The sequence below is a fragment of the Melozone crissalis genome, unplaced genomic scaffold (genome assembly GCF_028551555.1).
Source record: "Melozone crissalis strain CALT ecotype California unplaced genomic scaffold, PUWL_Pcris_2 ptg000014l_1, whole genome shotgun sequence".
NCBI lineage: Eukaryota > Metazoa > Chordata > Aves > Passeriformes > Passerellidae > Melozone > Melozone crissalis.
In genome coordinates, this window is record NW_026535792.1 from 18,242,542 (window position 1) to 18,266,885 (window position 24,344).

Sequence of the window (24,344 nt, forward strand, 5' to 3'; positions counted from 1 at the left end):
CTTAGGCTGTTGGCACGGGCTTAAACCCAGGCGAGAATCCGCATCTCCAGTACTGTAGGCTTGTGAACACCCTGCGAGGGAGGGGAGGGCTGGGAAAGGGAGGACCAGGCAGGCTAAAGGTAGACAGGCCATGAAAAATTCCCGATGTGAAATAGATCTGCTTGGTCCTCTTCCTCCTGTACCAGTGGGATGTGCCTGCCTGGGCTGGAGCGGGGATGATGGGCTGCTCTCCGGGCAGTGGGGGTTGAAGGTTATCCTTGTTACTCAGGGGTAAACAATGCCGAGTCAGTGAGGCACAGTGGCCGGGCTCAACCAAACAGATTATGCCAGCAGAATTGCGAAGCTTTGCATCGGGCTCTGAATCGGAGCCAGCAGCTGGAAGCTGGCCAGGACTAAAGTGTTTTTGGGTTTTGTGGGTGGAGGGAGGCGGGGACAGGAGAGCTGGGTAGCACTAAAACTAACTGTGCTCTGTCGCTGCTGCTCTCGTCGTTGCTGGGGGGATTGCTGCCTCCAGCCTGGTGTCTGCTGTGCCGACGAGCCCTGCTTTGTGCTGCCTGCCTCCCCTGATTTACTGGAACTGCTCCTCTTTGCTCCTGCTACCGTCTTGTCTGTCAGGGGAAATCTTCTCCTTTCTTCTTACCTTTATTTTGTAAGAGCTGATGCAGTTCTCTTGCATGGCAGAGTGACGTCACTGTCAGCACAGTAAGCATCAGCAGCCTGGTCACATGCTGACCCAGTCAGTAATGCAGACGGGATAGGAAGGTGGAGGGGCCGAGGGGGGTGGGGGGCTGGATTCTGGACATATGGTAGCCCTCCCTTTTGGGGTGCAACTGCTGGTTGCAGGAGCTGTGGCTTCAGAGCGACACGAGACCTGGCTTGGGGCTTAATGCTTTGGAAAACTCCTGCTTTAAAAAGAAAAAAGCAGCCCTGAACTCTCAAGCTTCTGTTTGTTCTCCATCCGAGCAGACATCCAGGACTCTGAAGAAGCAGCGGCAAGCAGGATGCTCTTCCCTACGTCCACGCAAGAGTCTTCCCGTGGCCTCCCAGACACCAACGATCTGTGCCTTGGCCTGCAGTCTCTCAACCTGACAGGGTGGGACAGACCCTGGAGCACCCAGGACTCTGACACTGCAGCACAAACCAGCACACAGTCCGGTGAGTCTGCTGACACATGCAGCAACAGTTGTTGGGTTGTGTGTGTGTTTTTGGCTGGTTTCAAGCTAACGTGGAGCGATGTGCTTGTGTAACAGGGCGCTGGCGGCGGCTAATGGGGGCTTCTCGAGCCGTGCTGCTTGTGTAATGTGACAGCTGAGTTGGGGAGGCTGTGGCTGCCTGTGCCACAGCCCCCTCTGCTCTGCTGTCAGCTCACTGCAGATGAGAAGTGCCCGGGGTTGTTTTGCTCAGAGCTGTAAGGCTGCTGGAGGAATAACCTCACCGGGAGAGGAGAAATCCTCTTGCTGTGTTTGGAAGGAGTGGGTGGGGGGTGTGGTGTCAGGAGGCTGAACACGCTGGGTAGGAGTGAGGCTGAACTTCGCTCCGGCAGCCTGAGGAAATCCCTGGTGGCAGGGAGCTCTGCAGGTGGCGAGGGGTGTGCTTGCAGAGGGTCCCCCCCGTGCCTGATTCCCAAAGTCCCGGCAGCCTCGCTTGCCCAACTCTGCCGTGGGGTGTGGTACAGCCAGCACCCAACAACTTCAGCCAGGTTGGGGCTGGGTGGGAGACTTGGAGGGATCCTTCTCCACTCCCACACTCAACTAGAAATAGCGGGCTGTGCCTGGCAGTGGGCTGCAGGAGATGCAGTGGAATGGCTTCTTGTTTTAACTCTTGTGGTCCAGCGCAAACCTACGTGATGGGCAGGGTGTGGGCTTGCAGCCACGCGCTGCTGGCTGCTGTGCCCTTCCCCCTTGATCCTCTCCAGTCTGCTTTTGCAGCTGGGATCAGCTCGGGGATTCCAGGCGTGCTGGGTGCCCCCCCCTGGAGTGATGTGGGGTCCAGTTAACTGTTTGAGACACCGGCCTTCCCTGTAAAATCCCAGGAGGGGAGGAAGGGGTGCTGCATGCACAAACTTAATGCATCCTGTCAGCCTGGTGTTGGAGCAGGGGGGTAAAACAGGGAAGAGTTCACTTGGTAGCCTTTGAGGCACGTAAAAACCAGTTTCACAAACAGTGTGTTCGTTTAAGTATCAGTCTGTGGAAAGATCTAGTGCTTTGGCAGAGTTTGTACAAGTACAGCCTGGTTGCTACAGAAACTCATCCCTTTATAGCAGCATGCTGCTGCTTTGTTAAAAGGAGAGTGCATCGCTGTGCAGGCTTGGGTGACACTGAGGCCCCAGGCTTGGAGCTGGTGCTGACAGGAGTTATAGACAGATTCTTGGCTGGGGGAGCTGGGCAGTGGGGCTTGCCTGTGTGGATGTTTGGAGGGGCAAGGGGGTGCTGTACTGAGCAGAGGAGGAGCTTCTGGGACACATCCCTGAGTTGCTGCATGAGTTGTAAAAGAGGAAAAAAAAAGTACTAGTGGGGTAGCAGAGTTTGAACAGCTCAATCTGCACAGCTCATTTGAGTTTCTGCATTTAATTTCCACGAGACTTGGCATGTGGGGCCTGGCATGGGCACTTGAGGTCTGCCTGCAGCCCAGCTGCAGTAGCTTTATTAAGCTTTGCTCTGCTCCAGTGAGCAAACCTCCACATGGTCCTGTGGGCTTCCCCTAATGAACCAGGGAATACCACACACTCCTGCCTGTACTTCCATTGCCAGCTGAGACCTCGAAGGAGGGAGAGAAAAGTTGTTAGTGTGCAGTGGGCCAGCCAGGTGCTTCAGAGCTCTGCTCTGAGCCCCTTCTGGCTGTTGGCAGACTGGAGCCCTGCTGTTCCCTGTGTCACAGGGTCTTTAATGGATGAAGAGCACACTCGGAGCAGGTGACATCCCCTGGAGTGACCCTGGCACTGGGCTGGGCGCACAGTGCGCTGCGGAACGGGGCTGTCACACACGGGGGCAGCCCCTCGGTGCAGGTGTCCCAGCTCCACCTGCTCCTCTGGAGCCATCTCCAGAGCTCTCTTGGCCAGGTTCCTGCCAGCCTGCCTTGGCAGAGGCGTGGATGTCTCCGCAGTGCTCCGGCAGGCAGGCGAGCAGTGCTGGCAGGAGCCCGGGGCGGGCTCTGCGCCTCGGAGCTTGGGTGGCAAGGCTGGCATGGCCATGCTGCTGGTGGGAATTCACTGCTGAGGGGGTGGAAGGGCTGCTGGTTTCAGGAGAGAGATTGAGCTGGAGAGGATTTGAAGGTGCTCTGGTGACCTCTCTGCTCACAGAGGGTGTATCTGGTGTCAGGTGCCCCCACTGACTGCAGTGCTTTGTGCTGGAGCTCCTGCCTGCCGCAGAGGCCTGGATAGAGCTGTGGAAAGGACCTTACCTCAAGCACAGCCCTGGACTCTGATGATCTGTGCCCACCGGGTGGCTGTGACAAGTGTGGGAACAGCTGGTGGAAGATGGCACCCAGTGCTGTCTGAAGAGGCCTGTTCCTTCACTTCTGGCTCCTGGTATTCCCATTAGTACAGAGAGGGACTTGGTGGGGTGTCAGACCTGCCCAAGTGCAGCTGTACTGCTTGTACAGAGCAGCTCTGGCCTTCAGTGGCTGTGCAGAGGGCCCAGTGCCCTGCGGCTGGCGGTGTTGTGATCCTGGGACAATGTTCTCCTCCTCACTCCCACGCTCCCTTTGCAGGCGAGCAGCAGCTGGGCCAGGAGTGCTTCATGGTCTGGGCTGCTGTTACTCCCCTGCTCTGAGAGCTGTGGGGATGGGAGGTGCTGGCTGGGGAGGTGGAGGCTGGTCCTGTGCACAGCTTTGTATTTGAGAGCTGTGGGGATGGTAGGTGAAGGCTGGTCCTGTGCACAGCTTTGTATTACTTCAGCCCCCCACCCCTCCCATCTCTGCGGGGCCTTAGCCCTTCCTCAGGGCCTAGAGGAGTGGCAGTGGAGCTCCTTGGGAGCAGAAGGCCTGTAGCTCAGAAGTGTTTGCTGAAAGGTTGTGGCACACTCTGGGTGGCAGAAAAGTGTCCCGTGTCTGAAAGCTCTGTGGGTCTGAGGAGCTGGCAGGTGCTGGTGCTTCAGGTGGCCTGTCCATGAGAGATGGGAAGAGGGAGGATGTTGCTGTGTCTGAGTGCTGCTGAGGCCCCCATGGGGTGTCCTGCAGGCAGGTGAGGCTGCGGCAGTGCTGGCCATGGGGGAGGGCTGGCACTGCCAAGCAAACTGTTGTGCTGCTGGCACCCGAGCGCTTGGAAGGTTCCAGCAGTGACTCAGCTGTGCGGACCCACGGAGAGGTGGCTGGAAGGGTGGAAATGCAACAAAATAGCGAACAATTAGGCTAAAAATATTGCTCATGTGGTCCCCTGCAGTGCTGTGCTTGAGTACTGATGAGCTGGGACCTCTTCTCCTCTGTCTGGTCCCTGCCAGCTCGGAGCTTCCTCAGCTTGGGAAGGACCTTTGGCTGCAAAGCCTTCTGGTGTCACCTTGTGCTCCCAGGGCGTTGTCACCACACAGCTTGGTGCAGTAGGAGCACATGCCAGCTGACTGGAGGCTGGAGAGCAGCGGGGCTGGTTTTTTATGCCCCAGTCCTACTGACATCCCCTGTTCCCAAAGGGCTGCTGAGCCCCCTGTGCCCAGGCAGGGTTATTTGTGAGGAGTTTTCCTTCTGCACCAGGCCTGTAATGCACAGAGGGTGTGTGCTGAGCTCTGGGGAGCGTGCCAGAGGCACTGCTGGTGCCTGGAGAGGCTCTCTGGAGGCAGTGGCTGCTGCAGGCTCGAGCTGCTGGCACTTCCTGGCTGTAGGATGGAACTGCTGTCTCACAGCCGGCAAAGTGTCTCAAACCCTCTGCTGCCACTGGATCTGTCAGGCTGGAAATACTTCAGCAAGTCCCAGCAACCTGCTCTGTGACCTGGGGAGGGACTTGTGCAGGAGGCTGGCCTTTAACACTTGCAGTCCTGCTGTTCTGTGTTTCTTGAGGCCGTGTGTCTCTGTCTTTAGGCAGGCAGGTGTGCTGAGATCTCTGAGGGGTTAAGAGGCAGCGAGGTGGGACTGCCCTTGATGATATCCTTTACCTTCACTGCCCTGTTTCTCAAGGGGTGCAGGCAAATGGGGTCTTGATCCAGTTTTTGCCTGGAGAGCAGCAGATCTGTGTGCACATTTTGGGTCTCCCTGCCTGGCTTTCAGCCGGCGTGCCAGCTGCTCGGTCTGGCTGGTCTGTCCTGCCCTACATTGGGAGCTGTCCCTATGTGGGACAGCAGACTTGCCCACAGGGAAATCATCCTAAAACCAATCTGTTAACACTAAGTCTGCAGCGCTAACCTGGGAGTGTTTTTAGCAGGATCAGGTCCTCTGGAGAGGATGTTGGGCTCTCGAGGTAAGGTCTTCCTGCTGGCATCTGATGGAGCACCTTGCTGCATCTGCCTCTCTGCTTGTTGTGTGGCCCTAAAGCTGCTGGTGCAGCAACAGATCTGAGCTTTTCCTTGGATTTGCTCTTGAGACTGCAGCTCCAGCCTCATCTGTGCCCTCTGCGGGGTGGCTGCTGCTGTCTCATTCTCCAGCCTGCACTCTTGCAGCTCCTGTCGCTCTGCTTCTGGGGAAATGGCCCATGGTAGGAAAATGCTGCTGAGTCTTTCCAGCCCTTGGCTCTTCTGCTTCCCAGAGCACAGCAACTCATTTTTGCAATAAGCTTGCTTATCTGTAGCTGCTTAAACTCTGCCAGGCTGGAGCTGCGGGCAGTCTGTTGTGTGTTGCCTGGCAGATAGCGAGGCCTTAGAGCACAAATCTCTCTGAAGTCTTCAAGGCAAAGCCCCATTTGAAAGATGAAAGAAAAGACCTGTTGCACAGGAAGAACAGTTGTTGTCATGGACTCCTTGCCTTTCTTCTTGATAACAGCAGGAGGGATTCATAAGCTGCTGCCCGAGGTCAGGCTGTTTTCAGAGTGTCCTCAAATGCTGTGTGTGGTGGAGGGCACCTGAGACCCCAGGGGAGAGGTGCTGCTCAGCCTGGGGTGGCTGGTTATAAATACAGCATGGCAATCACTGGCTTTCCTCAAGCTGCTGGTTTGAGTGGTCGGATGCAGAGCTTGGGGCAGAGGATTTGGGTCTCCAGTTCTCCATCTGTTTAATTTGCTGCTTGGCTAAGCCATGCCAAGCTCCATAGAGCTCTCCTTTGTGCATGCCCAGGTCTCTCCCTGCTGTTTTTCCTGCTGTCTTTTGGACAAGGTGTGTCCTCAGCTCCTGTGTATTCTGGTTTGGCTGTGTGTAAATCCTTCTCCTTGTGCTGGAGGAAGATTGCAGAGGTGCATCCTGATGGAGAGCTCAGTGTGTGGACAACACTAGGTTGGCATCAGAGTACGCAAGGAGGATTTTTCCTGCTCTGTAATGAAAGGGGTGTTTGGGGTGAGGAGGGTAGAGCACTTCACCTGGGTGATACTTACTTCCATGTATGCCTAGGAAGCTCAGTGAAATGTTCCTTTGTCCTGCTGGGACGAGGAGGGAAGGGCAACTCCTGCTGACCCTGGACCTGTGCCTGGTTCAGGAGAACAGGTATCCAGAGTTTTAGGGGTGGTCCTGAATTACATGTTCTTGGCATGCTTGTTCCCTTGAAAGGAGGACAAACTTTCCCAGCAGTCTTTGGTTCTTTGGGAGCAGCTTGCTGGTGTTCAGAGTGCAGTAATGGAAGCAGAGATGTGGTGTTGCTTTCTGGGTGAAGGTTGTGGATGATAATAATGTATGGATGTAAAGGCACAAAGCTGGGAGCTGGTTTGGCTCTCTGGGTCTCCTGCTTGGTGCTGGTATTCCAAGAGTACCTGAGACAGCCTTACTAAGAGCTTGTCCCATGCCATCCTAGTGCTTGTAGCACTCTTCTAAGGATTTACTCGATATTGGTACTTAATGGGCACTTGTTCCTTGAATGCGTTTCCATAAGAGCTGCTCATGCTCAGTGGTCTCATTCCTCAGTGCTTGGCTCCAGCCACCCGTGCTGGGGAGTGGGAAGCACTTAAAAGCTGCACACTGCTCATGTGCCAGCAGTATTTGATCCTGAACAGAATAAAATATGTATCAAATGAGTAAAAGAAGTATCAAACCTGAGCTTGCAATTGGTTTCTAAAGGAAGTTGCTCTCAGTCCAACTCTTAACGCTTCCATTTGAGCAGCTTCTCCTAAAACAGATTTATTTTTATCTGCGCTGATGCTGTAAAACAGAAGATGCAAATAGAGGAGTAACTGGAACAGGAACCCAACCAGCATCTCTGCTTGTACCCAGCCAGGCCTGAAGTGGGTCAGGGCAGCTCCAGTCCTATGCTGGAGGCAGCTTGTGGGAGCAGGCAGGTACCACCCAAACCCTCCCCTTGGCTTCTGCCAGGGATGGGTGTTTGATTGTGGCCTCTGGAGCAGCCCTGTGGCACTGTTCAGTGGTGATTTGGAGAACATTTCTCTTGGCTCACTCTGGAATTGAGTCTTAAAAGGCACATTCCCTTCCAGGGAGAGCATTGGAGCTGCTGTTTGTGGGTCTGAACTGCCCCAGGCAATTCATGGCTTAGTCTTTGCTGTGATTGATATGGAGGGAGCAGCAAGGAGAGTGGTTTAGTGTGTGCAAGCCCTGGCCTGGAGTATTCATCCCCAAAATTGCATCAGTCAAATGAGAGATGAGGTTTTCCTCCAGCCCTTGCCCTGCTGCATGTCCAGGCAGTGCATGTGAGGGTTCCTTGCCGGGCAGAGCTGACTCCAAAGGCTGTGCTGCAGCTCCATCAGGAGCATGGGAGCTTTCTAGAAGAGGTCTTGGATGTGTTTTTGACTCGGTGCTTTTACTGCAAACTCCACAGCACATGCTGACATGAGTGTTTCCACATGGAGCTGGGTGAGGAAAGTTTTTGGGCCTGCTTTCCCAATGTGCCTGTAGCAGAGGCTGTGGGCCCTCTGCAGTGCTTTTGGCAGGCTGGGGATTTTAGGGCAGCTCCAGTTGCAAGGTTGAGGTTATCCAGCCCAGCTCTTGCTCAGAGCAGGGTAGGAAAGCTGCTGGAGGGTGGCAGAAATAATGTAGCCCAAGGGGGCTCCAGAAATGAATTCTGCCTCTTGTTCCTACAAAACACCCTTTTAGGGGGTGCCTCCCCTGAGCTGGCTCGGGAATGATCCCCTTCCAAAGGATGCTGCAGTCCTTGAGCTGTCACTGCTCAGAGGCTGTGTGGTGCTGCTGTAGGGCTGGGGTGCTGAGCAAGGCATCTCCAGCCAGGGCTGCACCTTCTGTCCCCATCTGCAGCTCACTGCCCTGTGCCTGGTCCCTTAGGTGGTGGCAAAAGAGCTGAATCACAGGTGCTGTCTGTGCTGCTGCCAGCACAGAGGCTGCTCTCGGGCACAGCAGCTGGTGCCACACATGTGAGATGGCCATGGGGACATCCCTCCTTGTCCTTCTGCCTGGTTTTCTCCCCCAGAATGTGGAGGGGAGGGTCAGGCAGACTCCCAAGCTGTGATGCTATGGGGTGCAGAGCTCTGGAAGGTAACTGGGAGCCTGCATCCCTGGTGGGGCTTGGGAGTGCCAGTCTGGCAGTGGCTTTATGCCAGCTGAGGCTTGTGTGCCATTTCCCAAGGAAAATTGAGTTTGGGACTAAAGTCTGTCTTTTTTTCAGTTGTTTTTCCCTCACTGCAGCCTGCAGAGGGGTCTGGCCAACACCCTGTCCCCTTCCAGAGAGTCCCCCCTTCCAAAGGTGTATCCTGGCCTTGGCACCCCCAAACTGTGATGCAGCTGAGGATGAGTCAGTCACCCTTGTTCTCACGTCAGGTAACACACACAGCACAGTTTGCACCCTAGATGTTGCAGCAGATAATTGAGAAGAGTTTGGTACTTAAATATAGAAGTGTTTGTTCTTGAGGCTTGCAACGCTGAAGCTTGTTGTGCAGAATTTGACCTGAATATGTTGGCTTTTAAATCTCTCTGGGAGTGATACATGTTAAAACCTGCTGTATTTCAGTGTTCTGATCTTTCTAAAGACAGCTGTGGTTGTGGCAGCCTGCTTAGTGAATGCAATTACCTGGCCACTTGTAATCCTGAATTGCGTTTTAGCTGTCTTTTCTGATTTTTATATTTACCTTGGGCAGCTGTTTTCTCTTCCTAGAAACACACAGGAGTAAATTCCCTGCCTGAGGAAGCTGTGAGCCTTGTTGTCAGCCAGGCCCTGCTCTCAGTGCCAGTGCTCTCAGATGTTAATGCAATAATCTTCTACTTGTTCCCAGTTATGCTGCTGTTTCCATTTTTCAGGGCAAGTGACTTTACCGTGTTGGTGTCAGAACCAAGAATAGACCTCAGGTGTCCTGACTCTAATTCTGTGGTTCAGCTGTGGGATCATGCTGCCTTTTTTATTCCCCTGCCCCCTTCTTAGCAAACCAGAAATAGCTGCCAGTGTATCTTCAGTTTTTCTTTGCCCCAAATGAAGAATCTGTGAGGGCAGAGGTTCCTCTTTTGTAGTTCAGGAAAAAAAATGGGCTGTGCTGTAGGTCCTACTTAGATTGTGTTTGCTGCTGCTGTGATTACATCTGCAGTTCTGGGAGCTGCTTTTCTCCAGAACTCAAGATTGTTGGGGCTTCTGTGGTGGTACAGCTTGGAGAGGACAGTGTGCCTTGGACTTTGCATGGCTCCTCTAATAACAGCACTGTTATTAGACTGTTTTTTCAGTGGAGCAATGGGAATGTAATGAAAGTTGGAGGATTTGAGCTGGGCAGATCCTCTGGCTGTATCCTGTGTGCTGCTCAGGCTCTAAGGACGCAGTTCCCTCCACCTCTGGGCCTTATCCCCCGGCTGCTCCACTGAAGAGGAAGAAACTTTTGTGCCACTGCTCTTGCTGCAGCTTTTCCTTGGCTTTTCTGTGAGAGTTTGGTAAACAGGGAGAATGCAGTGTCTGCCTTCCCTGTGCCAAGCAAAGCCTGTCCCTGTGCTGTGTGCTCCAGCCCCACATCTGCCCCTGCAGCTGCTGCTGGCCATGTTTCAGTCAATGTTCCTGTGCAGGCTCCTTGCAGGCAGCTCCAGCTCCCACAGCTGCAGGTGAGAAGTGCTGAAATTCAGGATTAGACTGGAGTGTTGATCACCCCTTCCCTGCCATGAGCTTTGAGCTGTTTGGTGAGGGTAAGCTGCTCACCCTGGCAGCTTGTCTGGCTGTGTCACTGCTGAACCACAGCTCTAGGAGCTGCTTGAGGTGCCCATTTGCTTTTCAGACATGCAAATGTTTCTCTTGCCACGGAGTTTCTCAGTGTCTGTAGGAGGTGCTGCATTTTGGCTGACTAAAACATTCAGCTTGCTCCCACCCCACCAGGGCAGAGCTTGGCTGGGTGGTAAAAACTGCAGACGAGCTGTTTTTCTGGAATTGCAGCAGACTATTGTTTAGGACATTAGCTTTTTTTTTTTTTTTAACTTTACAGGCTTATTTTGATGCATGACAAAAGAAAGTGCACTGTATTCAGTCTCCAGGGCCTCAGTCACACTGCCGCTCTCCTCTGCTGCCCTGCCCCAAATGTGTGTATGGTGCTGCAGCCTGTGGGCATGGCAGGTGTCACTGAAACCTGGCTGTTCTCCTGGTGGAGAGCATTCCTGTTCTGTGGGGACATCCAGGCAGGAAGGTGGATTTCCAGCCTGTGTAGTAGCTGGTGGATGCAGGGGGAGGTGTTAACAGCCTTGCCATCCTTGTTGTGCTGAGTAATCTCTGAGCAGATGAACTTGTGGAGATGGCAGTGTCCCTCTTGCTGGAGGTGCCAGCTGCAGAGGTGACCTAGCTCAGACAAGTCCTGGACTTTTCAAAGTAGGCTTTCTCAGCCCTGCAGAGAGTTTCTAAAGGCTGGAACACCTCTCCAGAGCATTACTTGTGAGAGTGTGTGTGCTCCTCTGGCCCTGGGGCTGTGTCCAGCTGCCTGTGCTCAGTCTGTGGGTGCAGACACAGCTGGCAGCTCAGGGACTGGGCCTGGCACGCTGCTCCTGCAGCAGGAGGTCCTTGGCCCACTCTCCATGTGTCTGCAGGGCCCTGTGGAGACACACAAGTGTTGTTCTCAGCCATGGGGGAGCTGCCACTGATGTTCTGAGTATGGATAAAGAACCTGAGTGGAAGGACCTGGGCAGCTGCTGGATAAGGAGATTTTTGCTCTGGGCAAGACTCAGTTTCTGGATAATTTGATTAAACTGATGGACCAGGGAGTGAAGAGCATCAGTGCTGATCGTGTATGGTGGTGGCTGGGTGGTCTCCCACAGAGCTGAGCTGAGGCATTTTGTTCAAAGGGCACTGTGGGGGTAGCTGAGGTTCTGGTCAGCTCTGTCCATCAGGCATGAACTCAGGGGATGCTCCATGTGAAATGTCTGGATGTGGCACTTGGTGCTCTGGTCTAGGTGGCAAAGTGGTGATTGGTCAAAGGTTGAGCTCTATATTGGAGGTCTTTTTCAACCTCAATGATCCTGTTGCTCTTAAGGTGTTCTCCAAGGCAATAAGCTGTCATTTGTCATCAGCACAGCGGTTATTCTCCCAGAGCCCTTCTTTCCCTGAGCTGCCACCACCAACAATCCTTGGGGCTCATCTTTATATTCTTGTCTTACAGAATGGGCATGGGCAAAGCTGCTGGGAAGGTCCACATATCAAATGGCTGCAAATTACAGTGTACAGAGAAGAACTGTGTGCTCCAAGGTCCTGGGCAGGTGCTTAAATTGCATGTTTTAACTGGTGGATGGAATAGTAAAAGCTGTCCTTAGTGCTTGGATTGGGCACCTTGCTGTTGGGACACTTTGCCAAAGTGTGCTCTGCATTGCAGCTTGTGCTGGATCTGCTTGTTAGTGTAAACTCACATTCAATGGAGTAGTTCAGTGGCTGGTAGTGGGATTTAAGGGATAATTTATTTAGGGTCTGCAGGTAGAGATGGCCTCAGTAGTTGAAACCAGCACTGTGGGCTCATTGTTTGTTTCTGTCAGGTGTCTGGCTCAGGTGTGATGGGTCTGAGAGTCTTGAGTGTGCTCCCCTGGGCTTCTTTAGGGGCCCTGGGTTGATGCAGGAATAATGGAATAACCCCAAACAGCAGTTACCAGGGAAAGCTCAGCCAAGGAAGAGAGGAGCAGTTTGAAAAATGCTCCTTCTCCAGGGAGTGGCCTGTGGCCAGGACCTGGCAGTGCCCTGTGGTGTCAGGGCTGCTCCACAGAGCCCAGAGGTGCCCGTGCTGGGCTGGCACAGCCAGAGATGGAGCAGAGCTGCCTCTGTGTCAGGCATTGGAGCTGCAGCAGTGAGTCAAAAGTCAGTGCCCAGATTCTATTAAAAGCTCCTTTTCTGCTGTCCCCTGCAGAGGAGCATTGCCATGTGCCTCCCCTGCTGCATTGAGCAGAGGCAGGAGAAGTTCCAGCAGCTCTTGGTGTGTGAGTGGTGAATGGGAATCAAGTTGACCCCCCAAGTTAAGATTTCCCCTCTAGGTGTGAAAAATCCTTCTTTGCACTCATGTTCTTTTCTTACCCTGAGTAGTTCCATGATACTTGCTTTGTCACTTTGGGACCTTAAGGGATGCTCTTAACTCCAGGCATTGCTGATGCATCTTGCATGTGTGTTGGGAATGATTTTTTTCCCTTGCATGAGCTGTCTGCTTGGATGGGGAAACAAGGCCAACTCCCCTGGGAGAAGTGTGGCCCCAGTGCCTTGAAGGCTTTTTTTAGATGGGCAGCCTGTGTTGGGCTCTTGTGCCCCATTCCTCACGAGGGGTTTGGTGGGTTGGAGCAGGGAGTTAGATCAGGATGCCTTTGGGATTGTGCTGAGGAATAAGAGCTGGGTGTCTCACGCAGGTGTTTCCTAGGCTACCTGCACAGCTTGGCATCAGAGCCCACAGCCTGGTCACTGTAAAAATGCTGAGTTTGACTCATGGCTTTTCCTCCCATTGTCCCTGTGAGGGGCTGTGGGTACCAGGTGAAGCTGAGTCAGGCCCACTGGGGTGATGTGGGGTCTCCCACGAGCTCAGTTTGTCCTACAGAGTGTGTAATCAAATGCTGCCAGTGCAGAGCTGTCAAAGCTGCTGGACTGGATGGAATCCATCCGTGTTAACAGCAGGATGTCAGCACTTCCAGGACATGAGGTTAGGATTGGGGCAGCTGAAGCTGGCAGGGTTTTGTGTGGTGGTAAATGCCCAGACAGTAGATCCTTTTAAAGGCCAGTAATCCTGCCACTTCAGTGTGCTTATGCTGGCCTTACTGGTTTGGTAGCTGCTGCGAGAGCTGAGAAATCATGGGAGAGACAAGGATGTCATAAATAGGGCAGAGCAGCTGGACCCTGTAACATCACTGGGAGCTCTTGATGAGCCCCAACCCCTTGCTGTTGCATCCTAAATAGAGTTCTGATTCCACATCTCTGCTAACCAGGAGATACAGGGCAGAGCAGCATTATCTGGCAGCAGCCTGCTTGGCATGAGCAGCTCCAGGTCTCAGGAATGCTGTGCAGCTGGGGTCAGCACAGGGCTGCAGCGTTCCAAACCCACGGCCCTCGCTGGCCGGGCAAGGAGAGGAGGGTGTCAGTGCCGGGAGCATTTGTTGGCAGCAAGGCTTGGGCTGTGGGATCAGCTGCTTTGCTTTGCCTCTTTTGCTGTTTAGTGACTAATCAGATTTTGGAGCCTGTCGGACAGATTCAGCTGTCTCCCCAGAACAATACGCCGGCTGTATTTTTAAACACATCACGTGGCTTCAGAGAAGTCAGCAGAGCAGCAAGTGCGGCTTGCCGGGGCTGGGAGATGCTGTGCCCTGCTCGGAGCTGTGACTAGGAGGGAGCAGCTCCTCCCCAGCTGTGTCACATTCCCCTGGTCCCAGGGCTGCTGCTGCCCAGGTAAGGACTGCCAGGCTAGCTGCTGTTTTCCTGTGGCTGCAGGGCTGGGTGTGAACACAGGTGCTGCCTGTCCAGGAGAGCCAGGGGCAGGAGGTCCCTGTCTCAGTGTGGTCAGAGATGAGTTCCTAGTTCCTGTGATGTAGCCAGAATAGGGGAATCTTGCAGGGATAAGGCTCTGCAAATGTGGGAATGATGTAGTGACTGTTGCTGAGGTCTCTGCCTTGAGTTGAGGGAGATGCATCAAGGAGCCACCTGTACCTGTGTACTGTTGGGTGGTGAGGGTTTTCCCCAAGTGTGGGGCTGGAGATGGCAGCTTCACACTGGATGTGGGACTGGATAATGTAGCTTGGGATAGGGACATCCCAGCATGTTGCCTCAGTGGTGCTCAGCAGCTCTCCCTGGCACTGGCACCACGCTGTCCTGGTGTCTGACCCACAGCATGCTGAAGCACCATGGTGTTGTCACTCTCCTGGTCTGGCTGGTGGTTTGGATTGTTAATCCTCATCTGCATAGGAGCTGCTGAAAATCTAGGTTGAAACCTCATGGTTCAGCTTGCTGAGATCAGGTGGGGCTTGGAGGATCTCGAGTGGATCCCAAATTTGCTTTGCTGAAAACTGAAAGCTTCAGGGCAAGCTGCCTTGTTTTGCAGCCTGTGAATAATTAAAACCATTTCTGAATGCTTTGCTCTTTTCACTTGGTTCTGGTACGCATTCAGCTTGCTGAGACTTGCTCTTTTTGAATAGGCTGCTTGGTGGTGTGCCCCTGTGGGATCCCTGCCCTACATTCCCTCGCCTTGTGGGTGGCAGCTGCCCCCACATCACTGACCAGGATGTGACTTTGTGACCTTTGGATGGCCTGCTCCTCTGCTCAGAAGCAGCTCCCTTTGTAGGGAGGCATTTTCCTGGATTCTCCTCAGTGGGAGGAGAACCTGCAGTGTGAGGGAAGCAGTCTGACACATCCTTGTCTGCAGGCTCTGGGGCAGAGGCCTGACCAGACAGACTTGCTGTGAATGCACACCAGGGACAGCGAAGCCTCTCTGTCAGCAGCCCAGGCTGGCACCTTCCTGCCTGCCCACAGCCAGCTCCTGGCAGGGATGCTGGGAGCAGCCTGGAAATCCCTGCTGCTGGGCCAGGTGTGTGTGCCCCCATCCCTGGGGAGCTGCCCCCCCTGAGCCCCAGCTTGCTCCAGGACAAGTGGCAGGGAATGGCTCGGACTGAGCAGAGGGCCTTGTCCCAGAGCACTTCTGAGCTCTGTGATCTGGGATGTGGGATCTCTGAACTTCTCCCACATGAAGTGGGTTCTCCTGGCCTGTCTCTCTCATAACCCACCTTCATGTTTATCAGCCACACCAGCTGCTGTGAGTTCTGTGCAGCACTGTGGCCCAAGTGATGGCAAACACCAGAGGTGCCACCTCCCAGACATGACATTTGTGGGCTGACAGGAGCCCGGTGGCCTCCTGGGCCACAGGAGGAAGGAGCAGTGTGTGCTGCAGCCCTGACAGACTGTGTGTCCCTCTCTGTTGCAGTTCTCAGCATGCTGAGTAGCCCTCTTGGCAACGTCCTGGGGAAGCCCCCGCTGGGTTTTCTGCCTTTAGACCCCATTGGTTCAGACCTGCCAGAAAAGTTTTCCACGCCGCCGCTGAGGAACTCGCGCTCCCTCCTGGACTCCCGCTCCAGCAGCCCCTCGGACTCGGACACCAGTGGGTTCAGCTCTGGTTCTGACCACCTCTCAGACTTGATTGTAAGTGTGGCTCCTGGGGCCTTGCTGTGTTTTTTGGGGAGCACAGAACAGCTGAGTGGAGCTGCCAGCCAGAGCCCTGCCTGCTCAGGAATGGGAGGGTATGCTGGGAGGAGCTGTTGTGCGCACACTGGCACAGCCCAGGGGTTGGGAGAAAGGCTGCTCATGCAGTCTTTCACCACAAGCCAGCAGTATCCTTGTATTTTTTTTCTTCTAAGCTAATATTTTGGCTTTTTGGGTCTGTGCTTGCAGCCCTACTGGGTTACAGTAGCTCCCAGAGGGATCTGGAGTGCTTGAGCTGGTGTGAAGGCAGGGCAGTGTCTGTGCCCTGATCCCAGCAGGGAGGTGGCTGATCCAGCCTGGACTTCTGAGGAGCTACCGTCCTTTCATTGCTCTTCCCATTTGGCTGCACTTCTCCATCTCAGGGCGGTTTCTTCTAGAGCAAACTGGGTCTGGCCTGCTCCCATTCCCTAAAGCACAGCTAAATTTGAAAGGCAGGAGGGAGCAAGTGAGTGTCTGGCTGGCTGCCCCAGTCTGCTCTGATGGGTCTGTGGTGGGTGCAAGTGGCAGCTCTGGGTGCCAGCAGGGCAGCCTGGCTCCAGCCAGCTCTGGGGTGCTGCTGCATGGCCTGGCCTTGGCACGGGGGGATAAAGCCAGGAGCTGCTCAGGCTGTGCTGTGGTGTTGCCATGGCCTTGGCCCCTGTGTTGGGGTGGGTGTGAAGGACAGGCCTGACTGGCTGTGGGGTTGATTGTGCTGTGATGCACCCTGGAGGGTCAGGATGTGCTGGGTGCCTGCAGCAGGCAGGCAGTGCTGGTGGCAGGTGGTGCAAGGCTCTGTGCTGGCCTTGTTTGTGAAGGGCAGGGCTCTGAGCAGGGCCCGGCGTGGGCGGCTGCCGTGGCAGCGCAGGGACAGATCCGCAGCGCAGCTGGCACCGCGCTGTGCAGCATCCTGCCTCCCTGCTGTTCCATTAATCCAGCCTTCCCTCCTCCTGCCCTGGCAGGAGCTGTGGTGCACGGTGCTCGCTCCCTGGTCAGGCAGCCCTGGAGCTGGGCTGTGAGGATGAGATCCAGCTGGTGCCTGCAGAGTCCCTGAGCGCTTCCAGCAAGCCCTGCCCACTGCAGGCACAGCACAGAGCCTGAGGCTGGTGCTCCCCAGGGGTGATGCTGTTCTTGAGGCTGTACAGCCCAGGGGTAGCTGTTGGCTCGGTGGTCTCCGAAGTGCCTCCTCCTTAATGATCCCTGCTGCTGATCATGGCCATGGGTTCGGTGGGGAATGGCCCAGGGCTTTCCCAGGGTGCCAGGAGATGTGTTGGGATTGCTGCTTTCTTGCCTCTGCCAAGCCTCAGAGGGTCTCAGGGTATCCCTGAGAGCTCCCTCTCCTGCAGGGGCAAGGGCAGGGCCCCAGTGTGATGCCTCACCACTGGCATTACGTGCTCTTACTCAGAGCTGGAATTCAACATGGCTTTTCTCTTGCAGTCAAGCCTTCGCATTTCCCCTCCTCTGCCCTTCTTGCCTCTCAGTGGGGTGTCGAGAGACCCCTTGAAGATGGGAGTGGGATCCCAGCTGGATCAAGACCAAGCTGCCCTGGCTGCAGTCACTTCCTCCCCGGCCGGTGCATCTAAAAGATGGCCTGGAGCCTCTGCGTGGCCTTCCTGGGATCTTCTGGACTCTCCGGAGGATCCCTTCAGCATTGAGAGAGAAGCCCGGCTTCATCGGCAGGCAGCAGGTGAGCTGGGAGGGGGCATGGGGACAGCTCCACACCTGGGGGGGCTGGTGGCATCTGTGCAGACACTGGCTGAACACAGAGTTTGCTCCAGGCTCTGTGTGCTGAGAGATCAGGGCAGCTGCCTGTGGCTATGCAGCTCTGCTCAGCCTGTAGTTGTGGAAGATGAGGAGACCTGTGGGAGAGTGGGAAGGAAATGATCCTGCACTGACCATTACTGGTGTTTTCTACAAGCTGTGAACGAAGCAACCTGCACCTGGAGCGGGCAGCTGCCTCCCCGAAACTACAAGAACCCCGTCTACTCCTGCAAGGTGTTCCTGGGAGGAGTCCCATGGGACATTACAGAAGGTGAGCAGCCCTGGAAAGCGAGGCCCCACGCCAAGGCCTTGGGTGTTGATATTGGGAAGGGTGCGGGATGGAGCTTTTTGTGGGGGACACTGACCTCTCTGCTTCTCTCTGTAGCTGGGCTGATCAACACTTTCCGTGTTTTTGGCTCCCTGAGTGTGGAGTGGCCTGGTAAGGATGGCAAACACCCACGCTGTCCTCCCAAAGGTAATATGCCTAAAGGTAATAGCGAACACGGTAGGGTTACTTTTTTCCCATGCTATGTTACAGCACGGATGCTGGGATGGTACAGCTGCATGCTGGTGACTGGTTGGTACAGAGCACCTGGGGTAATCTCCTTCCCTCACTTGGGTCTCCACCTGGGCTGCAGAGCACTGGCACCCCAAACCCACCCTCCTCACCCCTCCATAGCAGTGTGGGACTGAAGTGTGGGCTGGGGGAAGCCTCTCTGGGTGTTTTGGGAGCTCCATGTAGGGCTGTGGCTCTGGAACAGCTGCCAATCCCACTGCCAGCATGTGCAGCTGGGCTGGCATATTGTGTAAGCAGGAATTACCTACAGGGTAGGAAGTGGCTGGTTTGGAGGCCCTGTAGTGCTGATGGCCTCATTCAGTCACCAGAGCAGTGTGAGGCAGAGCACTGGCATCCATGGAAGGGACTTTATTTAACCCTGAGCTGTATTTGAGCCAGGCCATCCTAAATATATAGCAGGGTCTATTTCTCTGCAGACCTTGTTTGGCCAGGCTGGTGGTGCCCACCTGGCATGTCCAGGTGTAGTTTGTGGATAATGGACAGTGGCCCACATGGCCCTGGGCATCCTGCCCCTCGTGCTGAGCTTGGGTCTGGGCTCTTCAAGCTTGGCTTAATATATTAAGAGAATAATATTGCTGAGAACAGCAAAAGCTACCACACAAATACTTCAGGTGGCACTCAGGAGTGATTTTGAGGATGTCTGCAAACTGGGATGATCTGCTCCTCCTCCACCACAGCTCTAACAGCTGCTGCTTTCCCTTCCCTTCCCAAGGCTACGTCTACCTGGTGTTTGAGTCGGAGAAGTCGGTGCGTGCGCTGCTCCAGGCCTGCTCCCAGGACCTGCTGAGCCCCGACGGGCTCAGTGAGTACTACTTCAAGATGTCCAGCCGCAGAATGCGCTGCAAAGAGGTGAGCAGGGCTGGGAGAGCAGCCTGGGGTGGCAGCAGGGGATGCAGAGGGACATCCCTGGAGGAAAGGGAAGCAGGGCTGGAACAGCAGCTGAAGGTGTGCTGGGTCCTGGCTGGCTTTGACTGCTCTGTGCCTGTGTCAGCTCAGTGTTATTGTCCCTCACACAGCTTCTGTCAAACCAACTTGGAGCTCCTGGGTTGGTGGCAGACTCTGCCTTGAGGCTTCAGCTAGCTGGGACAGAGCATGGAAACAGGAATTTGACTGCTCTGTGCTGCTTCCATCACACCTTTGCTTGCAGAAGCATAGTGGGACCCCTCAGTTGCTTTGTCAGGCTTCCTCTGCAGAGCAAGTAACTCACCCTCAGCAGGCAGATATTTTGGATCCCAGGCTGCTCCTCAGTGTGGCCTTGGCTGGCTGACCTCTGTTTTGGAGTGCTGGGGCTGCCAGAGGCCCCATTTGGGCTTATGGGAAAGAGTGTCCTCAGATCATGGAGTTCAGGGGGTTACAGGATGGACATGCAGCTGTTAATCTAGACAGGCACAAACTAATTGTGCTCTAGACAGCTCTCCTGGTGTCTGTCAATTGGCAGGGCTTCTGTGCTTGGTGATTTAGTTCTGCCAGAAGCTTCTCTCCAGAGCTGCAGATGGAGCTGGCAGTGGATGATATTCCAGTGGCCCCTTCCCACATCGGGCTCCTGTGCTGGGAGGCACCTGACTGGGCCATAAATGAAGGTGGAGGGATGTGGATTGTCCTCTGGCTTCCACCTCCAAGGAACTGCTGGCTTGGGTTCCGGTTTGGCTGGAAGCAGTTGATCTGTCCCTGTGTGGTGTGTCTGGAGTAGATGGATGTGGAGCCTGAGCAGCAATAGATAACAAATGACATTTGCAGCTCGGGCTGATGAGGTCTGAGGCTCAGGGCTGCTCTGGTTGCAGGTCCAGGTGATCCCCTGGGTGCTGGCCGACAGCAACTTCGTGCGCAGCCCATCGCAGCGGCTGGACCCCAGCAAGACGGTGTTTGTGGGCGCCCTGCACGGCATGCTCAACGCCGAGGCCCTGGCCGCCGTCATGTACGACCTCTTCGGAGGGGTGGTCTACGCTGGCATCGACACCGACAAGCACAAGTACCCCATAGGTGAGTGATGGTTCCCCTGGATTGGTGCTCACCCCTGCTGTGCTGTGCTGCAGTGTGCCCTTGGCTTGTCCCTCTGTTGGAACGCTGCCCAGGTGCCAGGCTCGGGGAGCAGATGCTGTCTAACCTCTACTGCAGTCTGTGCTTCTCATCTCCTGGCCCTGGGGAGGCAAGAGCAGCCTTGGGGAGGGCTGGTAGAGCTGATGTGCTGGGGAATCGGAAGGTCCTGGATCATTCCAGAGCAGAGTGAAGTTTTGAGTATGCCTTTAGGCATTTCTGAAGGTTTCTCTGTCCTTGTTCAGTGCTGTTAGTGGTTGTTGGATGCTGCTGTAGCTGCTTTTCTGTTCCCAGGGCAGGGACAGTTGTGGGTCTTAACCCATTCTTGGGCTCTTGTCACCAGAGCTGAAACGTGGCGTGTCATGATGTGTGTATGTCCCTGGAGACCTCATGGGCCAGGGAACAGCACTGAGGTGGCTGGTCTGTTGGAAAAGCCCCACAGCCTGTGCCTGGGGACCAGCTTTCCAGGCTCAGGCTGCAGCAAGTCACAGATTTGGAGAGATTGTGGATCTCCTGGTGTTGCCAGGCAGTAGCAGTGTCAGAGCTTGGTGGTGCAGAGCTGTCACTGCTTGGTCACTGTGCTTGGATGGCAGTCAGGCTTTTCTGGGCAAGGCTTGTGTTTAGGGCCTGCATGTTGTGCTTCAAAGCCCCTGCAGTGCCTTTAGGGGGACAGTCTCAAGGAGGGTGGGAATTGGGGATATGAGACTTGAGGCAAATCCTCAGTGTGGCTGTGGATGAGGTGTCCCAGAACCTCCATGTACCACCTGGAGGATGTACATGTACCAGAATCACCTGGCCCTGTGACATCCCAGTGTGTGACCCCAATCTCCTGTGCTTCATGCAGAGCCCAGGTTGCTCCAAGTAGGCAAGATTCATCTCCCACAGCTCAGTGGCACTTTCACCTTTAGAGCTGTCCTGAAGTCACAACAATCAGAGCTCAGTTTTGGTAACTAAGCTGTGCCCTGGTTGGTTGTGCTGCTTGAGGGCATCTGTAACCCCAAAGTGGATCCAGGCCCTCCTGCCTGTGTCCTGTGTGATGCTTTAGGAGGGGAATGGATGGGTTTTGGGTGGCACTTTGTCCTGTGGCTGAGCTGTAGGGATCTGCCAGTGTCAGTCCTGAAACTTAATAGACCTTGGCTGGAAGCAAGTAGTGCTGGAATGCTGCTGACCAGCAATGAGGCTGCAGAACACGAGGCTCTGGGGTGAGGGGGGCTGGGATAAAAGCTGCTGAGCTGTCTCAGCACTGGTGCATCTCAGGTGTAGCGTGAAGCACTCTGCTAATCCTGGGAATGTGGTCCCTGGAGAAGAGGCAGGAAGGGGGCTCTGGAAACCATCTCCCTGTCAAAGCTGCTTCCCTGAGTGGCACCAGGGAGGGAACAGTGCTGGCAGTGGTTCCCTCTTGCTCTCTGCTGTTCCTCTCTAACCTTTGTGGTCTGGCTCCTTGCAGGGTCGGGCCGTGTCACCTTCAACAACCAGCGCAGTTACCTGAAGGCTGTGACTGCTGCGTTTGTGGAGATCAAAACCACCAAGTTTACCAAGAAAGTGAGTGGGGCTGGTGGGGCAGCCCAGGGAGGGGTGTGCATGGTGGGTGGACTGCTGGGAGCACCAGTGTTCATGGGGCTGCCCCATATTCCTGCCCAGGCAGTGGGAAGTGGGGCTGCTGCTCTGCCAGCCCCAGGGGAGCTGCTGGGGGTGGATTTGAGGTTCCAGGGGAAGGTGCTGCTCCATGCCCACTGCCTGGTTCTCCTGCAGGTTCAGATCGACCCATACCTGGAGGACTCCATGTGCCAAGTGTGCAATGCCCAGCCTGGCCCATTCTTCTGTAGAGACCAGGTAAGGCCAGTTCTCCTGCAGCCTGTGCTGCTTGAGGAGGAGCAGGCCCTGCTGCTGGGTTTTGGGGATATATACACTGGTTCTTCCTCAGTGGGCAAGATGGGGCTCAGCTGGGAGGGTGACCTTGTTTTGGAGGAGGTGCAGCCCTCCTGGGGAGGGCAATGCTGGTGCTTGCCAGGAGGCCCAGGCAGGCAGTGTCCACCTGGCTTTGAGCCATGGGTGCTGCAGTTTGCTGGGGCTGTGCCAGCACTGGGACTTCGTGGTGCACCTGAGGGGAGGGGAGGCTGCTGCTATGTGAGCCATGATGGGCTGGGTTGGGTGTGCTTGTACCTGGGGCTGGCTGAGGCATAGGGAGCTCTGACTGCAGGCCAAGGAGCTGGGATGGGCTATGAGCAGGGGGCAGCAATGCCATGGGAGTGATGGGAGCCCTGGCAGAGCCCAGCTACTGCCCCAGTGCCTGATTTTCAAACCTATTCAAAAGATGGAAGCTGGGCACGCCAGGCCCTGCACAGCATCGCTGGCATTCCCTGTCCAACCCTGGATCCACTGTGCTGGTGGGGGCTGTGAAACCGGGCAGGGGTGAAGGGGAGGAGTGGCTCTGCTGGTGTCACCCGCCCTGTGCTCTGCCCACAGATCTGCTTCAAGTACTTCTGCCGCTCGTGCTGGCACTGGCAGCACTCCATGGAGGTCCTGCGCCACCACCGCCCGCTGATGCGCAACCAGAAGAACCGGGACTCCAGCTAAGGGGCACCGGGCCCGGGGCTGGCACGGGCAGAGTCCTGGGAAAGCCTGCCACGAGGAGAGCGCAGCAGCGCCTGCCGGAGCCAGGCCCAGCTGGGAACGTTCTTCCTGAGGACTGATGGGGAAAAAACAAAAATCTTACATTCATGTTTGCACTTGCTGGTCTTTTTGTTTCTGCACTAATGCACAGTGAGTTTTGTTGGGGTTTGTTTGGGGGTGTTTTGAGGGGGGGAGTGCCCCTCAAGCCATTCTGCAGTTCCCAGACTTTGGTTCCTGGTTTGCTGACGAGAAGCAAAAATTGGAAAACGAATAAACCCAACCAACCAAGGGCCATGTGTCGCGGGGGCGTCGCCGCACGCGCCCCCGCCCTGGTTTTTTTATTTTTTAAAGGCGCTTTTTTACATTCCTTGCAATACTGGTGGAGAGAGCGCAGGTCTCATTGGTCATTGTTTTGCCGTTGCCATACAGTGCCTTTCCATTCATTTACCCCCACCTGGATGGTGTGACCTGGGTGTTCAGCTGGCGTTTTTTACTGTAACAACAAGGAGACTTTGCTCTTCATTTAAACCAAATCATATTTCATATTTTACGCTCGAGGGTTTTTACGAGTTCCTTTTTACACTCTTAAAAACAGTTTTTAAGTCGTTTGAAATGAGAGATTTTTTTCTTTTCCTGGCAGCTTTTAACATTATTGCAATTTGTGTCTGGGGGCTGATGGCAGGACGTTGTAAATCCAGGGGTTTGCAACGGGACAGGCCGGGCTTTTTTTTTGTTTTTGGATTTGAAACTGGACGGGATGAGGATCTCTGAGCTGCTGTATATAGTTTTAAATAGTTTGTTGCACTTTTTTAAGTTGCACTTATGGGGGGTTGATAGAGGTTTTTAATCACACAAAGTCACAGGACTTACCTTTTCTTTTGTAACAAGCTAAAAAAGGGCTGCGTTTTGGTGGACGATGAAGGTTCCTGGGAGCCCTTTCTCTTAGAGGGGACATGTAATTTTCCTTTCCTTCCCGAGATGTTTGGAGTATCAGTGCAGTCGACTGAAATGCTGCTGCTGGGATTTGAGACCTTAATTATGCTGATCACATTATTATTTTGTTACTTTCCCCTCTATTGGAAGCTGTGTGCCAAAGAACCAGTGTCATAATTTCTCCCTCTTTACTATGATTATTTTTTTTTTCTTTACTGCTGAGCTGATGTTGCATTGTTGCATATCCCAGCTGCTCTTTGTGGGGTTTTGTGAAGCTGTGTGTGAAGTCTCTACCTCATTGTAGTATATGCAGGCAAGACTGCACTCTCCTACAGACGTGTGGAGTAAGCTGTGGTGTAGTTTTTGGCACATAATAAACACGTTGCAGCAAAAAAAAAAAAATTTTCCTGTGCCTTGTGTGCTTCATGGGTGATATCTGCAGCTCGGAGGCTGTAGTGTCACTCCTGGAGGTGTGGAGGAAGGTATGGATGTGGTTTGGAGGGAGGGAGGGATGGAGCTATGAACTGTGGATGCTGTTGGTGGGTGACTCAGCTGGGAGGGAGCTCTATCTGCTGGGCAATGCATTTTTAGATCTCCTTTACCTGAAGTCCCTTCAGGCCCCTAGGCTCCAGTCGGAGCTCCCCTAATTGCAACGAGAAGTTAATGAGGCTGATAGAGGGGCCTGTGCTGCCGTGTGCTCTCCCACTGTGGCAGGGAGGTGCTAATCTTGCAGGGCTGGGAGGGGAGAGGGACCCAGAGCTCCTCTCTGTGGGGCTGGGGAGGGCCGAGTTGGACTGGGGCTGCCACAGAGGACACTTTGTGTGTC

General features: G+C 54.7%; 1 protein-coding gene across 6 annotated transcripts; it reads left to right on the plus strand.

Moving 5' to 3' along the window:
• Positions 1-457: 457 nt before the first annotated feature.
• CPEB1 (cytoplasmic polyadenylation element binding protein 1) lies at positions 458-23,862 on the plus strand. 6 transcript variants are annotated; one of them, XM_054272874.1, is made up of 11 exons: positions 458-702; positions 967-1,155; positions 15,350-15,564; positions 17,038-17,287; positions 17,519-17,632; positions 17,747-17,851; positions 18,651-18,787; positions 19,720-19,918; positions 21,420-21,514; positions 21,725-21,805; positions 22,439-23,862. In XM_054272874.1, exons 2-11 carry the CDS (start codon positions 1,002-1,004, stop codon positions 22,547-22,549), a joined length of 1,461 nt encoding a protein of 486 aa, XP_054128849.1. In that variant the 5' UTR covers positions 458-702; positions 967-1,001; the 3' UTR covers positions 22,550-23,862. The 6 variants fall into 6 exon arrangements, with proteins under 6 accessions (XP_054128849.1, XP_054128852.1, XP_054128853.1 ...); XM_054272877.1 differs by having other exon boundaries at positions 17,747-17,836; XM_054272878.1 differs by having other exon boundaries at positions 17,747-17,800.
• Positions 23,863-24,344: the final 482 nt, after the last annotated feature.